Genomic DNA, 17,220 nt, shown 5'->3' on the forward strand with positions numbered 1-17,220 from the left:
TGAATTTTTTTTTTCCACTGACCCCAACCAACAATGCCAAAAAAACAAAAACAGTCTGAATTGTATGTTGTTTTGCCATAGATTTTATAGTAAGATCTGGCCACAACATTTTTGATAGTGATGATTGAACTTACAGATTACAAATGAATTTGTTGCAAATGCTCCTGTTAGGCTACTTTCACACTGCCATTGTGCCCCGTCCTTAACCTCTTAAGGACACAGCCCTTCATGACCTTAAGGACCAGAGCATTTTTTGCACATCTGATCACTGTCTCTTTAAGAACTAATAACTCTGGGATGCTTTTCCTAATCATTCTCATTCCGAAATTGTTTTATCGTGACAAATTCTACTTTAACATAGTGGTAAATTTTCGTCGATACTTGCATCATTTCTTGGTAAAAATTCCCGAATTTCATGAAAATAGACATACCAAATAAATTATATATTGATTCACATATACAATAAGTCTACTTTATGTTTGCATCATAAAATTGACATGTTTTTACTTTTGGAAGACAATAGAGGGCCTTAAAGTTCAGCAGCAATTTTCCACGAAATTTTCAAAATCAGAATTTTTCAGGGACCAGTTCAGTTTCCTGTTTCACAGGAATAGCAGCAAAATGAAGAAGAAAATTCAAAATCGGAATTTTTTTTAAAACTCTCATGTTCTTGTAGACCCAGTTTGTCTAGACCTCTTTATACAAGGGGTAAAAGGAGAAAAAGCCCCCCAAAATGTGTAACCCAATTTCTCTCAAGTAAGGAAATACCTCATGTGTATGAAAGTGCTCTTTGGGTGCACTAGAGAGCTCAGAAGGGAAGGAGTGACAATGGGATTTTGGAGAGTGAATTTTGCTGAAATGGTTTTTGGGGGCATGTCGCATATAGGAAGCTCCTATGGGGCCAGAACAGCAAAGAAAACCCACATGGCACACTATTTGGGAAACTGCACCCCTCAAGGAACGTAACAAGGGGTCCAGTGAGCCTTAACACCCCACAGGTGTATGACTTTTCGGTAAAGCCGGATGTGTAAATGAAAAAAAATTTTTCACAAAAATGCTGTCCCCCCCCCCCCCCCAAATTTACAATTTTTCAATTTTTACGCCCCAGCCACCGTCTTAATAGGGGTCAACAATCTGGAAGAAGAAGTATATCTATACAGGACATTAGTCAATGTTTCATATGAACCCATAAGAGCTCCTGCCAGAGCAGTAGCCACATTCGCCAGATCCAGGTCGATTTACCAGGCAGCATACACCAATTGAGATGCTAGGAAGTAATCAAGCATATATGGGGCAGCCAAACCACCCCGCTGTTTGGACGCCTGGAGCAGCACCTGACCCAATTGTGGAGGCTTGTCCTGCCAATAGAAGGACCTCAAAACTCCACTCAGCCTCTTAAAAAACTTTTTAGGGTGAATCACCGGAGAAAGATTAAAGAGATAAAGAAACTTAGGTAAGTAAATCATCTTAAAAATACTAATCCTGCCAGCCAGAAAGAGGGGTAAGGAGTACCAAGCCTGCAATTTATCGGTAACTGACGCTAACATCGGTGCTAAATTCAACCTCACATACTCCGCCACACAAGGAGAAACCTCGACTCCCAAATATCTGAACCTAGTGACAACTTGTAACCCATGGGGAAGAGGCGGCATAGGGTCCACCGCCCTAGAGAGGGCCATCAAGGAAGACTTTCCCCAGTTAACTCTGAGACCTGAAAAAGAACCAAATTTGGCTAAAAGGGAAAACAAAGCCCCCAAGGAACCCTGAACATCTGCCAAATAAACCAACGTATCATCCGCATACATAGACACCTTTTCCTCCAAGGGCCCCTACAGACTCCATGAATAACGTTGCTCTGATGGCCGCAGCCAGGGGCTCTACCGCTAGGGCAAACAGAAAAGGGGACAGAGGGCAACCAGGCCGCATTCCCCCTACCCAACCTAAATGCCTCAGAAACCTCCAGATTAGTTCTCACCCGTGCCCTAGGACTATCATATAATAGCTTCACCCACACCCGGAACCTAGGGCCAAATCTAAGGACTCCCAAAACACCCCTCAGATACAGCCATTCCACTGAATCAAATGCCTTCATAGATGTCCAGGCTAACCAAGTTACCCACAGAGGCCTCCCCCGTCCGCTGCAGCTATGTTGAGATGTAGTCTCTGGACATTGATATCCGTGGCTCTCCCCTGCATAAAACTTGTCTGGTCAGGATGAATGACAGCAGCCATAACCTTGCGCAGCCAATTAGCCAACACTTTAGCCAAAAGTTTAATATCAACATTAAGAAGGGAGATCGGTCTATAGGAATCTGGCACAGACGGATCCTTACCTGGCTTGAGGAGGACCACAATCAGAGCCCTCCCTCACTAAGTCAGGGAGTCGCCCAGTATCCAAGACTGCGTTAAAGAGGTTCTGTAAAATAGGGATCAGCCTCTCCTCATTCATCCTGTACCAGTCTCCAATCATGCCATCTAACCCCGGGGTCTTTCCCGGCTGCAGAGAAGCTATAGCCACCGAAACCTCTTCATCCGAAAGGGGGCATCTAGAGCGTCCGCCTGGGCCGCAGTGAAGGGCATATGGGGCATCTTCTTCAGAAAAGATACCAAGCCATCAGGAACATCTGGGATATGGGAGGTATAGAGATCACAATAAAGTCCTGAAACACATTATTAATGGTGGCCGGGTCAGTTACCAGTACCCCACCAGCCCCTCTAATATATGAAATAACAGCCACTGGCCTACTCTCCCTAGCCAAATACGTCAGCAATCTACCATTCTTGTCCCCATATTCAAATATGGCAGCTTCCTTGTCCACAAATCTCTTCTGAACTCTCTCCTTTTGAAGGATCACTACCATTCCTGTTCAACAGCTGGGGACGGGTTCCTCACCACCTCTGCCTGCCTCCAACACCACTATCAGTATCTGGCTGGTTACCCCCCCCCCCCCCCCCCCCCCCCCAATATGAGCTTTATATGCATCCCACTGCACCAATACTTCAGGGTAGGACCTTTTGTTTGACAGATCTTTTGAACAGTGGGCTGTGCAAATGAAAAATGTAATTTTTCATTTTCATGGACCACTGTTCAAAAAATCTATTAGACACCTGTGGGGTGTAAATGCTCACTGCACCCCTTATTACATTATGTGAGGGATGTAGTTTCCAAAATGGGGTCACGTGGGGGGGGGGTGGATTTGTTGTCCACTGTTCTGGCACTATGGGGGCTTTGTAAACACACATGGCCTTCAATTCTGGAAAATTTTTCTCTCCAAAAGCCCAATGGCGCTCCTTCTTCTCTTCTGAGCATTGTAGTTCACCCGCAGAGCACTTTACATCCACATATGAGAAATTTAGGGTAACACCAGCATTTTAGTAAAAAAAAAAAAATTCATATTTTTTATCATTTTCACATCCAACTTTAACGAAAATTCATCAAACACCTGTGGGGTGTTAAGGCTCACTATACCCATTGTTGTATTTTGTTCCGTGAGGGGTGTAGTTTCCAAAATGGGGTCACATGTGGGTATTTATTTTATTTCCGTTTATGTCAGAAACTGTAAAAATCAGCCACCCCTGTGCAAATCACCAATTTAGGCCTCAAATGTACATAGTGCGCTTTCACTCCTGAGCCCTGCTGTGCTACTTCAGAGCATTTTACCTCCACATATAGGGTATTTCCGTACTCGGGAGAAATTTTGTTACAAATTTTGGGTCTTTTTTTTCCCTTTTACCTCTTGTGAATATGAAAAGTATGGGACAACACACACAAGTCTTTTTTTTACAATAACATGCTGGTGTAGACACCAACTTTACCTTTTTCTAAGGGGTAAAAAGAGGAAAAAGCCCCCGAAAATTTGTTAGGCAATTTCTTCTGAGTTACGGAAATACCCCATATGTGGCCCTAAACTGTTGCCTTGAAATAAGACAGGGCTCCGAAGTGCGGGATTTGCTTAGCATGCATTACACTTGCCTCCGATACCAAAATTACCCTACGGCAGTGTTTCTCAAACAGGGTGCCTCCAGCTCTTGCAAAACTCCCAGCATGCCTGGACAGTCAATGGCTATCTGGCAATAGTGGGAGTTGTTGTTTTGCAACAGCTGGAGGCTCCGTTTTGCAAACAGTGCAGTACGAGATTTTATTTTGTGTAGTGTCGTTTTTTTTTTAGTACATTCACACGGGCGGGGGTTTACAGCGAGTTTCCCGCTGGGAGTTTGAGCTGCGGCGGAAAATTTGCCACAGCTTAAATTTGCAGCGGGAAACTCACTGTAAACCTCCGCCCGTGTGAATGTAGCAAGCTGTTGCCCTTTGGCTGTCCGTGCATGCTGGGAGTTGTAGTTATGCAACAGCTGGAGGCACACTGGCTGCGAAACAGAGTTTGTTACTTAACTCAGTGTTTTGCAGCCAGTGTGCCTTCAGCTGTTGCAAAACTACAACTCTCAGCATGCATTGACAGCCGAAGGGCATGCTTGGAGCTGTAGTTATGCAACAGCTGGAGGAACACTACTACATCTCCCAGCATGCCCTTTGGCTGTCTGTGCATGCTGGGAGTTGCAGTTATACAACAGCTCTTATGGACAGGTAAGGGACCCCCGACTTGCCCGATCGCCACCCGGTCTCCGCCCAGCAGGCTGGGTAATTGATCGGTTGTCCGGACCGATCAATCACGCAATCTTGAGTTGGCATCTGCCACCTCACTCCTGTTAGGTAAGGGTGATTGGGGCAGCCCTAATCACCCTTTTTTTCTGGGTCACCGAAGACCCGATTGACCCAGAATCACCGCAGATCGCCGGTCTGAATTCTCAGTTTTCCAGATCTCAGATTGTAAATGACTTCTATTAAAAAATCTTAATCCTTCCAGTACTTATCAGCTGCTGTACGCTCCAGAGGAAGTTCTTTTCTTTTTGTATTTCCTTTTTGTCTGACCACAGTCATCTCTGGTGACACCTCTGTCCATTTTAGGAGCTGTCCAGAGTATGAAAAAATATCCCCATAGCAAACCTATCCTGCTCTGGACAGTTCCTAAAATGGACAGAGGTGTCAGCAGAGAGCACTGTGGGCAGACAGAAAGGAAATTCAAAAAGAAAATAACTACTTGTTGAGCAATAAAGCAGCTGATAAGTACTGGATGGATTACATTTTTTAAATCGAAGTAATTTACAAATCTTCTTAACTTTCTGGCACCAGTTGATTAAAAAAAAAAATAAATGTTTTCCTGTGGAGTACCCTTTTAAGCCTTTAACGGACGTTATCGGGATAGGGCACAATGGGCAATAATAGGTCCTAATGGATCTCATTTACTGTAATGGGATTCTTCGGGTTCCGTTATTTTGTAGCGGGAGAAAATGACGGCAAGCAGTATTTTTTTCCTCCCACTATTCCCCTTGGCTACCCTAACGTTCTACCTTACCTAGAAAAGATCAATAGTGTCCTAGGAGACCTGAGCCTGTCATTCTGGACATTTTTGCGGTTCGGGTACAGATACATTTACTGTAAATTTGTTCATCACTAGTTACTGACTCACTAAGTCTCAAAATAAAACAGTAAACTGTTGTATGTGAATCCTGCTACTAAACATATATGTTCAAACCCCATTACTACATAGTGGGGCCCTAACATCCCTAGCATAAAATGGCACTGGACTGAGCGGTGACCACCACCGTTTCAACACCAGTGCCCACAGGGGGAACGACCCACTGGCAGAGGATCCCCAATGCCGCCCAATCAGACCCTGGGCCATGCCTCCCCACAGACACTGCGCCATAGCAGCAATGGACGCCGCACACCACCAGAGTGAACAGGTGATAAAGCTCACTTACCATGTGCTTCCAGTGAAAGACTGGGGGACTGCCAGAAAGAATAGGGCCCTTTGCAGCTTCCTGCCAATTTATATAGGCCTGGGCTGAGGGGCAGAGTGCTGACAAAAGAGGGGGATAGAAAACACAATGGGGGAGATTTATCAAAACCTGTCCAGAGGAAAAGTTACTAAGTTGCCCATAGCAACCAATCAGATCGCTTCCTTAATTTTTCAGAGGCCTTTTCAAAAATGAAAGAAGCGATCTGATTGGTTGCTATGGGCAACTCAGCAACTTTTCCTCTGGACAGGTTTTGATAAATCTCCCCCAATGTGAATTTCAAATAGAGATTTAAAAAAACAGCTCTTTCTGGCAGCCTCCCAGTCTTTGACTGGGAGCACATGGTAAGTGAGCTTTGTCACCTGTTTACACTGGTGCTGCGCTGTTCCGCGTCATGTCTGTGGGAAGGCGCGGTCCAGGGTCTGGTCGGGCGCCACTGGGTCTGCTCTGCCAGCGGGTTGTTCCACCTGTGAGCACTGGTGTTGTATCGGTGGTGGTCGCCGCTCAGTGCAGCGCCATTTTATGCTAGGCATGTTACTGCCCGCTACTTACAAGTGGCTGTGACGGGGCTAGCAGGCTTACACTTCATGATCCTCAAGTACACTAATGACCTGTTAGTTAAATACATTTTACTGAGAAGTCTTAGATCACTGTACATCTTGTAGATGTGCGACCATGTCTGGTTTTTTTTTCTCTATTTGAATTCATAATAACAAAGATATTTAAATGTCATTGTTTGCAAAGTAGGGCTTTATTCCACCTCCGTTTTATGGCCCTCAATATGGTCAGTATTTTAATCAAAAACTAGTAGTTTCTTTTATAGTTTCTATGTGGGTTTCACTCCTGTTTATGTAAAACTACTGACCAAAGGGAGGATCCAATTAGGGTTTATCAGTGGGAAGATAGTCTAAGTGTATGTTCACATGACAAAATTTCCGTGCGGCATTCTGAGAACACAGTAATTCCGGCTCAGTTGTGGCAGAATTTTTCAATTCCGTTGAGCAAGCTTTGCTGAATGGAATTTCTGTGGAATTGCGGAAATTCCGCTATGTGAATATACCTTCAGTCTACATGTAAAAATCAGCAGATAAAGACTTCTACTCGCCCTTAGGCCAGTTTCACATGGGTGTGTCACAGACCCATTTTTTGCATCCGTATTATGGATACAAGCCCCGACCTGACCACAGGTCATCAGACCTACTGTCAAGCTTGGACTTGTAGCTGTTATACAAATGCAAAATGCGGGTATATTAGGCCCATGTGAAACCTGCTTCTTACAGCTGTAAATCTGCTGAAAATCCACAACATGCACATGAATTTCGCTTAAAATTTTACCAAGTTATTCTGCAGATAAAATTCACAACATTTCCACTATGTTTACATTTACTCTTAAAGTTTGACTGGAATGCAAGGTTTCTGACATTATCTTAATACTTAATTTCCAACAACCCATCGTATAGAGAACTATGCCTGAAATGGCTAAATTACCAGTCTGAACAAGCCTGTAATCCTCACAGCACATCTGAGCTGTTCACGCATGCAGCCATTTCCCCTGCACTAAATAACTGCTTTAAGTGACAATCCATAATATTCAGGTAAAATCTACATCATCATGAAGAAGCTGCACATACATCTTAGGCTGGGTTCACATGATAGTCTTTCCAAGTGTCTGCCTGGAATTTTTTCTGTTTTGGTTTTTGCCATCGCATGGGGATTTTGGCTTTCCGAACGTATTGATGGTGGAAATTCTGCATGGAAAATCCACAGTCTGCACGATCAAGCGGAATCCTTATTGAAATCAGTACTAAATACAATGCAGCTAAAATTCTGCACGGAATTCCTAAGCGGATTTATGCACAGAAAGTCTGTCGTATGAATGCACCCTTAGGCCATGTTCACACGGCGTGAAATGTGTGGAATGTCCACCCGTGTTTTCCGGGCAGACCTTCCACACATTTGCACGATCTGGGACGTGCTAGAACCGATCAGAAATTCGCCGACAACGCTAATTTTTTGCGGACGCTGGATTTGGGATTTCCATGGCAGAAACCCCTGCGGCAGAACTACCACCGTGTGAACAGTGCAGCTGAATCCTATTGAAATCAATGGGACACTGCTGCGGCGGAATATTCTGGTGGAATTCCTCACGTTTATTCCGTTGTGTGAACATACCCTTAGGCTCAGTACATTGTACCAAGTCACCCACAGTGTGAGTCCAATGTCATATTTTAATACAGTGGTCCCTCAACATACGATGGTAATCCGTTCCAAACGGACCATCGTTTGTTGAAACCATCGTATGTTGAGGGATCTGTGCAATGTAAAGTATAGGACAGTGGTCTACAACCTGCAACAGCCAACGGCTGTCTGGGCATGCTGGGAGTTGTAGTTTTGCAACATCTGGAGGTCTGCAGGTTGAAGACCACTGGTAGAGGAAGTTGTACTCGCCTGTCCCCGCCGCTCCGGACCGTCACCACTCATCACCGATGCCCGGGATGTCGCCTTCCATCGCTGTCGCTGCGTCCCCGGGGTGTCCCCGACTCTCCGGCAAGGCCTCTGCTTCCCCGGTATCCTCGCTCTCCGTCGCCGTCATCATGTCGCTACGCACACCGCTCCTATTGGATGACGGGACGGCTTGCGCAGCGACGTGAGGACGACGATGGAGAGCGCCGACGATGCAGGGATCCCGAAGAGGACGCTCCAGAGCCCCGAGGACAGGTAAGTGATCGTCAGCGGACCACACGGGGCACAGTATACTGCTATCCGGTGGCAGCTGAAGCAGTCGTTTATGCCATGGCCCCAACATACAAAAGCATCGTATGTTGATGCTGCCTTCAACTTGCGATGGCCTCTGAGAGTCCATCGTATGTTGAAATGATCGTATGTCGGGGTAATCGTAGGTCGGGGGGTCACTGTACAATGTATTTTCATATAGTCTCTATGGAGACTATATCAAGTATGTTTCTCATGACTTCATGTTTTGTGATTTCACATCATTGAGTTTTTACTTATTTAGTTCAACTTATTACATTCAACATTTTTTTTTTTTTACCCTTGAAGTTTTAACTAGTTGTAGCACGCTTATGTGTTCCCCAATCATTCCTTAGACCTATGAAATTACTATGTAAACGTAATGTAAACTTTTGCATGTCCTCATTTACATTGTAAATGTAGTTTCTGTTCAGTCTATTAATGCAAAACCAAATTAGAACGAGCCGGAGAATCAAGCCTTTTGTGTTCACCCTGGAGCGGAGAGGCTTTTGTTCTTAGCCTTCTAGTCCCTGAAGACCAGGACATTGAATTCATTAGTGGAAGCACGTGGGTGGGTGGATGGGAAGGGAATTCAGCTGGAAGAAACAACTTCATCACTGACCTGCATGTGCACATCACCTTTTCCCATTTGCCCTCAGGAAAAGGAGTTGCTTGAACTTAGTAATAATGCATCTTTGGCATGTCTTAACAGAGCAGGCCTTCCTGAGTGAACTCCTTCAAGAAGTGATTAATCGTATGGCCAGATTTCACGCAGGCACTGTGTCTGTTTTTTCCATGAATATGGAATTAGACATGCAGTGGGTTAAATATTAGAACTTTCTGCATAATATATATATATATGACTGGTGTGTGCATATAAAGATTACATTTGTTGCAAAATAAAAATAAAGTTTATTAGGGTCTAGATCAGTGTTTCCCAACCAATGTGCCCCCAGCTGTTGCAAAACTACAACTCCCAGCCGTTGGCCGTCCGGGCATGCAACAGCTGGAGGCACACTAGTTTGAAAACTGCATACCCTTACCAACACCAAACCACCATGTTCTGCCTAATATAGATCCGCATTTTAGGAGAAAATGCTCATTTACCAAAGTGTGAGATTTAAAGATCGTTTAATTGAACCAATTATTTATCAGGTTATGTACACACAGCGGAATTCCGCTGAATAATTCTGCTGGAAATTCCGCTATATTTACTACACATTATGTTTAAGGGGATTCCGCTTTTCCATTTACACAGTGTAAATTACACAAAAATAGAAGACTTTTCTTATGTAAATTCTGCATTTTGAGTGCACTGAAATTCTGCCGTAACTCCATCCAAATTCCGCAAAACTGCGAAAAATCTGCAGTCTGCTTTTCTGTGCGGAATAGCACAAATTCTGTTTGAACATAACCTTAGGGTCTGTACCATTGTTTTCCAACCATTAACCATTGCTATCACAACATTGGATAAAATGACAAAAGTTGATAGCAATGGATACAGGGGACAGCTCCTCTCCATTTTGATTCCATGCCTTATTTTTTTTTTATTTTGTCTGTAGCACACACCTGTAATGATCATGTGACCTATTAACAGGATATATAAGTGTTACTATGTTTTATGCCATGACTAAGGGTGCTCTAGCCCGAAACGCGTAGGCAACTATGCTCTGTTTTACCTGCTATCCTGGTGCTGGACATTCTCCATTATTCATTGTTTTCCAACCAGTGAGCCCCTAGCTGTTGCAAAACTACAACTCTCAGCATGCCTGGACAGCCGTTGGCTGTCCAGGCATGCTGGGAGTTGTAGTTTTGCAACAGCTGGGGGCACACTGGTTTGAAAACGGTGTTCTAAACTATATATAGTCTTACCAACAACAAACCACCGTGCACTGCCTATATTTGAGGAAAGCTTAATGAAACTGTGTTTATTAGGGTCTATATCAGTGTTTACCAATCACTGTGGACCCAGTACCAATCAGTGTGCAAAACTACAACTCCCAGCATGCCCTTACAGCTGTTGGCACATTAGTTGAAAAACATTGGTCTATACTGTGTACAAGGCATGAAGTGAACTAACTTGTACAAGCAAATACATCTGTCTGCTCTTACCAACATGAAACCACCTTGCCCTGCCTAATCTAGATCCGCATTGTAGGGAAAAATGCTTGTTTATCCAAGTGGGAGATTTAAAGATCGTTTAATAGAACAAAGTATTTTATGGTCTATTGTTTCCCAACCAGTGTGCCCCTAGCTGTTGCAAAACTACAACTCCCAGCATGCTGGGAGTTGTAGTTTTGCAACAGCTGGAGGCACACTGGTTTAAAAACATTGGTCTATACTATATACAAGCAATCTGTCTGCTCTTACCAACATGAAACCGCCATGCCCTGCCTAATATAGATCCTCATTGTAAGAAAAAAAACTCATTTATCCAAGTGTGAGATTTTGAAGAAAGTTTAATAGAACCAAGTATTAGTTGAGCATTTTGTCCTGGTTAAAGTGCCAACTTTCAATACATTCACAATTCAGTCACTACAGAGTGGAGTAGGTTTTGCATATACAGTGTTCATAAAGAGCATGAGCCAAGTCAAATACTATTTTTCCTGTTCAGTAATATACTAAATGTATCTGCCTTCTGTAAGAAGGATATAGTCAACATTTAACCTCTTTGCTCCCAGAATTGACGTACACAATCACCCAAACGCAGACCATTCAGGAACAAAGACGTTAAAGAGTCCGTAAACCAAAAGCAAGTAGCAGCCATATACACAAACATTAAAGACCTACTTGAAAGAAAAAGGGACGTTAAGTTTCTTTTCTTTCAAATACGTTCAGGTGAAGCGAGCACAAACACATATTTACACCATTATACAGTTTACAATGCATTAACACTATGGCAGCCAATACCTCACGGAATTGATGAGCTTATGCTGAATGAGGCAACATGTGTATTTGGTGACGATAGTATCTCCACCAGGGTCAACAGCAGATCCCTATTTCTCCTTCTGTGGCAACCTGTACCCCCTATGTTACCATCCTTCTCAATATGGCACCCTATAATCTTCAATACACAAAAGGAGTAGTTGGGTACCATATATTTTTCCAGATTTCAACTAATTTAAAAAGTAACCGGGGTTGGCGTCTTGGACCCTGCTGTTTTAATCCAGGTGTCTTAAGATGTTTATTTTCACTCATAGACATCTAGACATCATATTGTGGATTCATTTTCAAATATTTTAGCTTTAAGAGTTTGTAAGCTATGCTGAATAAAGTTTTCTGTTGCCATCGATTCAGAGAAGTGAGAGTCTTTCCTCATAGGTCGGTTTCTCTTTTTTATAGAGTTTTGGATAGTCTCTGACGTGAAGTAGTAGATGATGGGATCGAAACAGCAGTTTGATACCGCAATACACAGTGTAATGGGGTACATAGTCCTGACTGCAGCCTTCACCGAGCAGTTGCTAAAAGACTGTGTCCTCATAAGGGAGTAAAGTACCAAGTTGACGTTGTACGGTATGAAACAGAAACAAAAGATTGCCAGGTGGACAATGATCATTTTTAGCACCTTAGTTTTGTTGAGCTTGCTTCTGCTTAAAGTAACCGGTCTCTTCAGCGTCTTCAAAACCATTGTCGAACAGAAAACATTAAGGATGAGAGGGATGAAGAAGCCTACTATTTCGATGAATATCACAATCTTTGATAGATAAGTTTTCCAAGTATCGTTAGAAAAGTTCTCAAAGCAAGCCTCTGTAGAACTGTTCTTATTATTGGTGGTTGTCGAACGGAAAAAGCTTGAGGGAGCGCTGCCCATAAGAACAGTAAACCACACGGCCAGGCAGACAATTTTGGCATTCCTTTTTGTCCTGATGGTCTTTGACCGGAATGGGTATACGATGGCCAGAAAGCGATCCACGCTTATACAGGTCAGAAACAGTATGCTGCCATACATGTTTGTATAGAACAGTGTGACAGATATTTTGCACAGTATATCTCCAAAAGGCCAGTGACGGGCCGCGAAGTAGAAAATCCGAAAAGGCAGCGTAAACACAAACAAAAGGTCAGAAATGGCCAGGTTGATCATATACGTGGTGGTTTCATTCCGCACTTTTAAGGTACAGCTGAATATGTACAAGGCAACACAATTTGCGATGAGGCCAAGGACAAACACCATGCTAAACACACATCCATACAAGGTGTACTTAAAGTTGTCATCGGCCGTACAGTTTGCATCTGAGTTATTGATGCTTACCATCATATTTGGAAGTCCTAAAATCCTTGGGATACAGTTGATCTTTCCGCTGAAATATTTGTAATCACCAATCCTTGGCAGAATACATGTGCCGCAGGCGGATCTTCACACTGTTTAGCAGAGGTGTGATGTATTGCAATGTTTCTTCTTGGAGAAGCTTTGGGCATCACCTGGAAGTTTGTCCCAGTTTTTGGTTTTCCAAGAAAGCTTTATCATCCACTGGCATATATAATGTCTTAACCATCTCCTGTGTTTCTGTAGATCTCACTCTGCTGTCTTTAGCACCTAGCAGTTATAGGTGAGGCAGATGTAGCTGGCTGAGAGTTTCACAAGCCGTGTGAGTGGAGATGTTGGGAGAGCACTGCACATCTTCAGCGTCTTGTTTCTTGAAGAAAAATCCAAATATTCCTGGGGAACTCTTCTGCTGCTTTGTGGAGTTGTTTTCCAGTGAAAACCTCTTGAATCAGTAAAGAAGGCAAAGTTTTAGGTGGAAACCGAATCCAGCATGCTCTGATGTGTAATGCCCGTACAAGCGTCTGCTGCTTTGTAACCTTACACACAAAAAGCCTGAATAACACAGGAAGAGGCTGGCCCTAAACAAAGGCTAGACTCTGCCCAGTGTGTTTGCTTTCTCTGCTTTCAGTTTGATAAAGTCTTTAGAGACTTTTTACCTGAGGGGGTTGCAAATGCTCATCAAGAGATACTGTGGAGGGATCACTTAACTCTTCATGCTCTGTACTACACACTGCCTAGTAAAGCGTTTATGCTCTTATACCATTTATGTTTTTGGTAACACCGCAATATTATTTAGCCTGTTTGTGGTCATGGATAATAAATAGATCTGAAACTTTATTGACTTGCCAACCATTTGGAGTTTGCCAAAAATAATTGATACTAGTAGTAAGGACTGGAGTATGACATTATAAATTGTGATTGTAAACGTCCGTTTTTGAATCCAAATTTTCATATCAGTAAGGCTATGAACAGACACAAAAATGGTGTATATATTAGTATATGATTAAGGTTTTTTTTTCTAATTACAAGCAATTATTTTTTTATTATGTAACTATTAAAGAATTGGGGGTCGTGGTGGTGGTGGTTGGGGGGTATTAATATCCTGTACCTGTTTTCAGCCTTAGGGTACGTTCACACGGGCGGATTTATTTGCGGGTTTCCCGCTGCATATTTGAAAGTGGGCGGGCTCTTCTCCGCTGTCCGCAGAAGATTTTCCATGGCAGAATCTACTCTGCGTAAAATCTGCCGCAAGCCCCATAGAAGTCAGTAGGGTCTGCGGCGGATTTTCCGCAGCAGACATTCTGCTACGGAAAAGTAAAATCTGCTGCAGACAGCCGAGATGTGCCCGCCCCCTTTCAAATACGCAGAGGGAAACCCGTAAATAAATCCGCCCATGTGAACGTACCCTAACATTGGTTTCTCCATTTTGTCCATCTTTAGCAGCTCACTTCAAGTTAGGACATGTTCACGACTAAAATCCCCTGGCACATATTGGGGGAGATTTACCAAAACCTGAGTTGCTCATAGCAACCAATCAGATCACTTCTTTGATTTTGCAGAGGCCTTGTTAAAAATGAAAGAAGTGATCTAATTGGTTGCTAGGGGCAACTGAGCAACTTTTTCCTCTGAACAGGTTTTGTTAAATCTCGGCCATTGTGTTTAAATAATACATCTCCCATTGACTTAAGTCGGAATTTTTATAAAAACGGTGTTGCAGATTTTGCAGTGTGGAAAAGAAAAATTATTTTTCTATGTGTTTCCGCATGAGATTGCTACAGATTTGTCCAGTTGTAACATCCACATGTAAATCCACATCCAAAATCTGTTTAAACCCCCCCCCCCCCCACCACAGATTTCAGTTGCAGGATTGCGCATGGATTTTGAGACTGATATTTCTGCCTTCTTGATTTATTATGTGAACAAAATACTCCCTTTAGCTGGACATACACATGAGATACATAGTGATATATATATGTATGTGTGTGTATATATATATATATATATATATATATATACACACACACACATCTCTCGCAATCTTTCCATACATATGCATTTTCAGTTCAGCTCAACGTGCATGTGTTCTCAATAGACAGAGGAGGAGTGAGCTGGTGCCAGATTCCTTTGGTAATATCTTATCTGCCCAAGAACAAATGGATCAGAACGTTGAAATCCTTATATCCTTAGATCAGTGTTTCCCAACCAGGGTGCCTCCAGCTGTTGCAAAACTACAACTCCCAGCACGCCTGGACAGCCAACGGCTGTCTGGGCATGCTGGGAATTGTAGTTTTGCAACAGCTGGAGGCACCCTGGTTGGGAAACACTGCCTTAGATGTTTGACCGGTCCCATCTGTTGATCTGGCTGACACTAATGTGTGGTCTTATGCACACAAATCTGCACGATTGTCCTGTGGATTTACTTGCAGATAAGTTGCATATTTTCTGCAGTTATTTAGCCTGTGTGCATCTATCCTAATGCTGCCATGTTTATTCGTGTTTAGTATAACTATGTATTCAAATGCGCCATGTATGTGGAATCTACTGGATTTTAGGATATATGATTTCTTCTCTTTTACTCTGGTTACTTTGTAGCCAAGAAAAGGTTTCACCTTGACAAGATAAGATCCATGCTGACCTCCTTGCCCTTCCTGAGCTGCCCTTCCACTTATCACCAGGTCAGAAAGCAGCTGGGATAGGGAAAAGGGTAAACATGTGTTAAGCCATTATTTCGGATTCCAGCCTCATCATTTTACACACTGTGTAAACAATCCACAAGTCTTTTATAGAGGTTTCTTTATTCTTTGCGGTTTTCTTGTGTTTCGAAAGCATAAAACGGCTGTCACAGATGTCACTTGTAAGTATATGGTTAATGATAAATCTGTACCTTGTTGATGCAGTGTTTACTTGGCAATTTTTCTTTTATGTATATAATACTGGTAACATTCAGGATTGGGAAAACAGACAGTATTTGATAGCTTAAAATGTTTTTCCTGCATATCAACAGCGGATTAAAAATACAAATAAGTGTGGATTTTTCTATAGACAAAAGCACAAAAGATCAAAAACATTAAGATTTCTTATGCGCATGACCACTGTGAGCACAAAGTCTATACAACAGCACAGCTATGCAACTGTTGGCACATTATACAACTTTATGGTGTCGTGATTCAACAATCCTTTTGAGGCTGGGTTCACATAATGTTTTCAGCCATGTGGGACCACATACGGCTGGGGGGGGGGCAGCTAAAACCTTACGCTCCGTATGCCGCCCATATGTAATTCATTTCAATGAGCTGACCCGGTCGGCTCATTTTTTTTCCCGTATGCGGTTTTCCACCGGACCTAAAACCATGGTCGACTACGTTTTTAGGTCTGGTGGGAAAATCGCATTCGGGGCAAAAATGAGCCGAAGTCAGCGTTTCACTCCGGTCAGCTCGTTGAAATGAATTATATACGGGCGGCATACAGCAGTGATACGGGAGCACAAGGTTTTAGCTCCCGCCCAGCTGTATGCGGTCCCATATGGCTGAAAACGTGATGTGAACCCAGCCTAAGACAGAATACCTCCATATTACAGCTATCTTTGTAGTATGTCATGTTATAGCAGACTCATAACAGGGGCTGTTGCCCTTTTGAAATAGCGCATACATCCAGAAAGAAGTCACTAGGAGACTCGACCAAAAAAGTAAATGGGGCCTGCCGCTCCCGTTAACAGTGTATGTCGGCATCCCGTTTTTGGAGGGATGCCGAAGGATACGATTAATGGGCGTAGGAATGCAGTGTGTTAGTACACTAATACATAAGGTCTTTTAGCAGTGCAAAGACCACATCATGGCATGCCCTTTTGTTAGAGGGGTTGCCATGGTGGGGTTTAAATAAAGTAATACATTTTAAATAAATTGTAGTGCTTACCTTACCAATCCCCCTCTGCTGCCATTTTGGTTGTGCCCCCCTCCACATTCTTATTTCCTTCTCATAGGATATATAACTCGGACATAGTCACCGATGTCCAGTGATGGACTGAGCACTTCTATCGAATGCAGGACAGACTCCTTAAAGGGGTATTCTGGAAGAAAAAAAATATTTTCAAATCAACTGGTGCCAGAAAATTATACAGATTTGTAAATTACTTCTATAAAAAAATCTTAACCCTTCCAGTACTTCTCAAATGCTGTATGCTCCAGAGGAAGTTGTGTAGTTCTTTCCAGTCTGACCACAGTGCTCTCTGCTGCCACCTCTGTCCCTGTCAGGAACTGTCCAGAGCAGGAATAAATTCCCATAGCAAACCTCTTCCTAATATAACCAGAGGAGGCAGCAGAGAGTACTGTGGTCAGACTGGAAAGAACTAC

At 43.0% G+C, this 17,220-nt stretch overlaps 2 protein-coding genes across 4 annotated transcripts in view; one reads left to right on the forward strand and one right to left on the reverse strand.

Annotated features, from left to right (window-relative positions):
• RB1 (RB transcriptional corepressor 1) overlaps positions 1 to 17,220 on the forward strand; it is a 170,445-nt gene that overhangs the window by 82,526 nt on the left and 70,699 nt on the right. The gene's annotated exons all lie outside the window — the stretch shown is intronic.
• On the reverse strand, positions 11,056 to 13,400 carry LPAR6 (lysophosphatidic acid receptor 6). The gene has a single exon (XM_056562108.1). It carries the CDS (start codon positions 12,860 to 12,862, stop codon positions 11,819 to 11,821), a length of 1,044 nt encoding a protein of 347 aa, XP_056418083.1. The 5' UTR covers positions 12,863 to 13,400; the 3' UTR covers positions 11,056 to 11,818.

This window comes from Hyla sarda, chromosome 2, assembly GCF_029499605.1.
Source record: "Hyla sarda isolate aHylSar1 chromosome 2, aHylSar1.hap1, whole genome shotgun sequence".
Taxonomy (NCBI): domain Eukaryota; kingdom Metazoa; phylum Chordata; class Amphibia; order Anura; family Hylidae; genus Hyla; species Hyla sarda.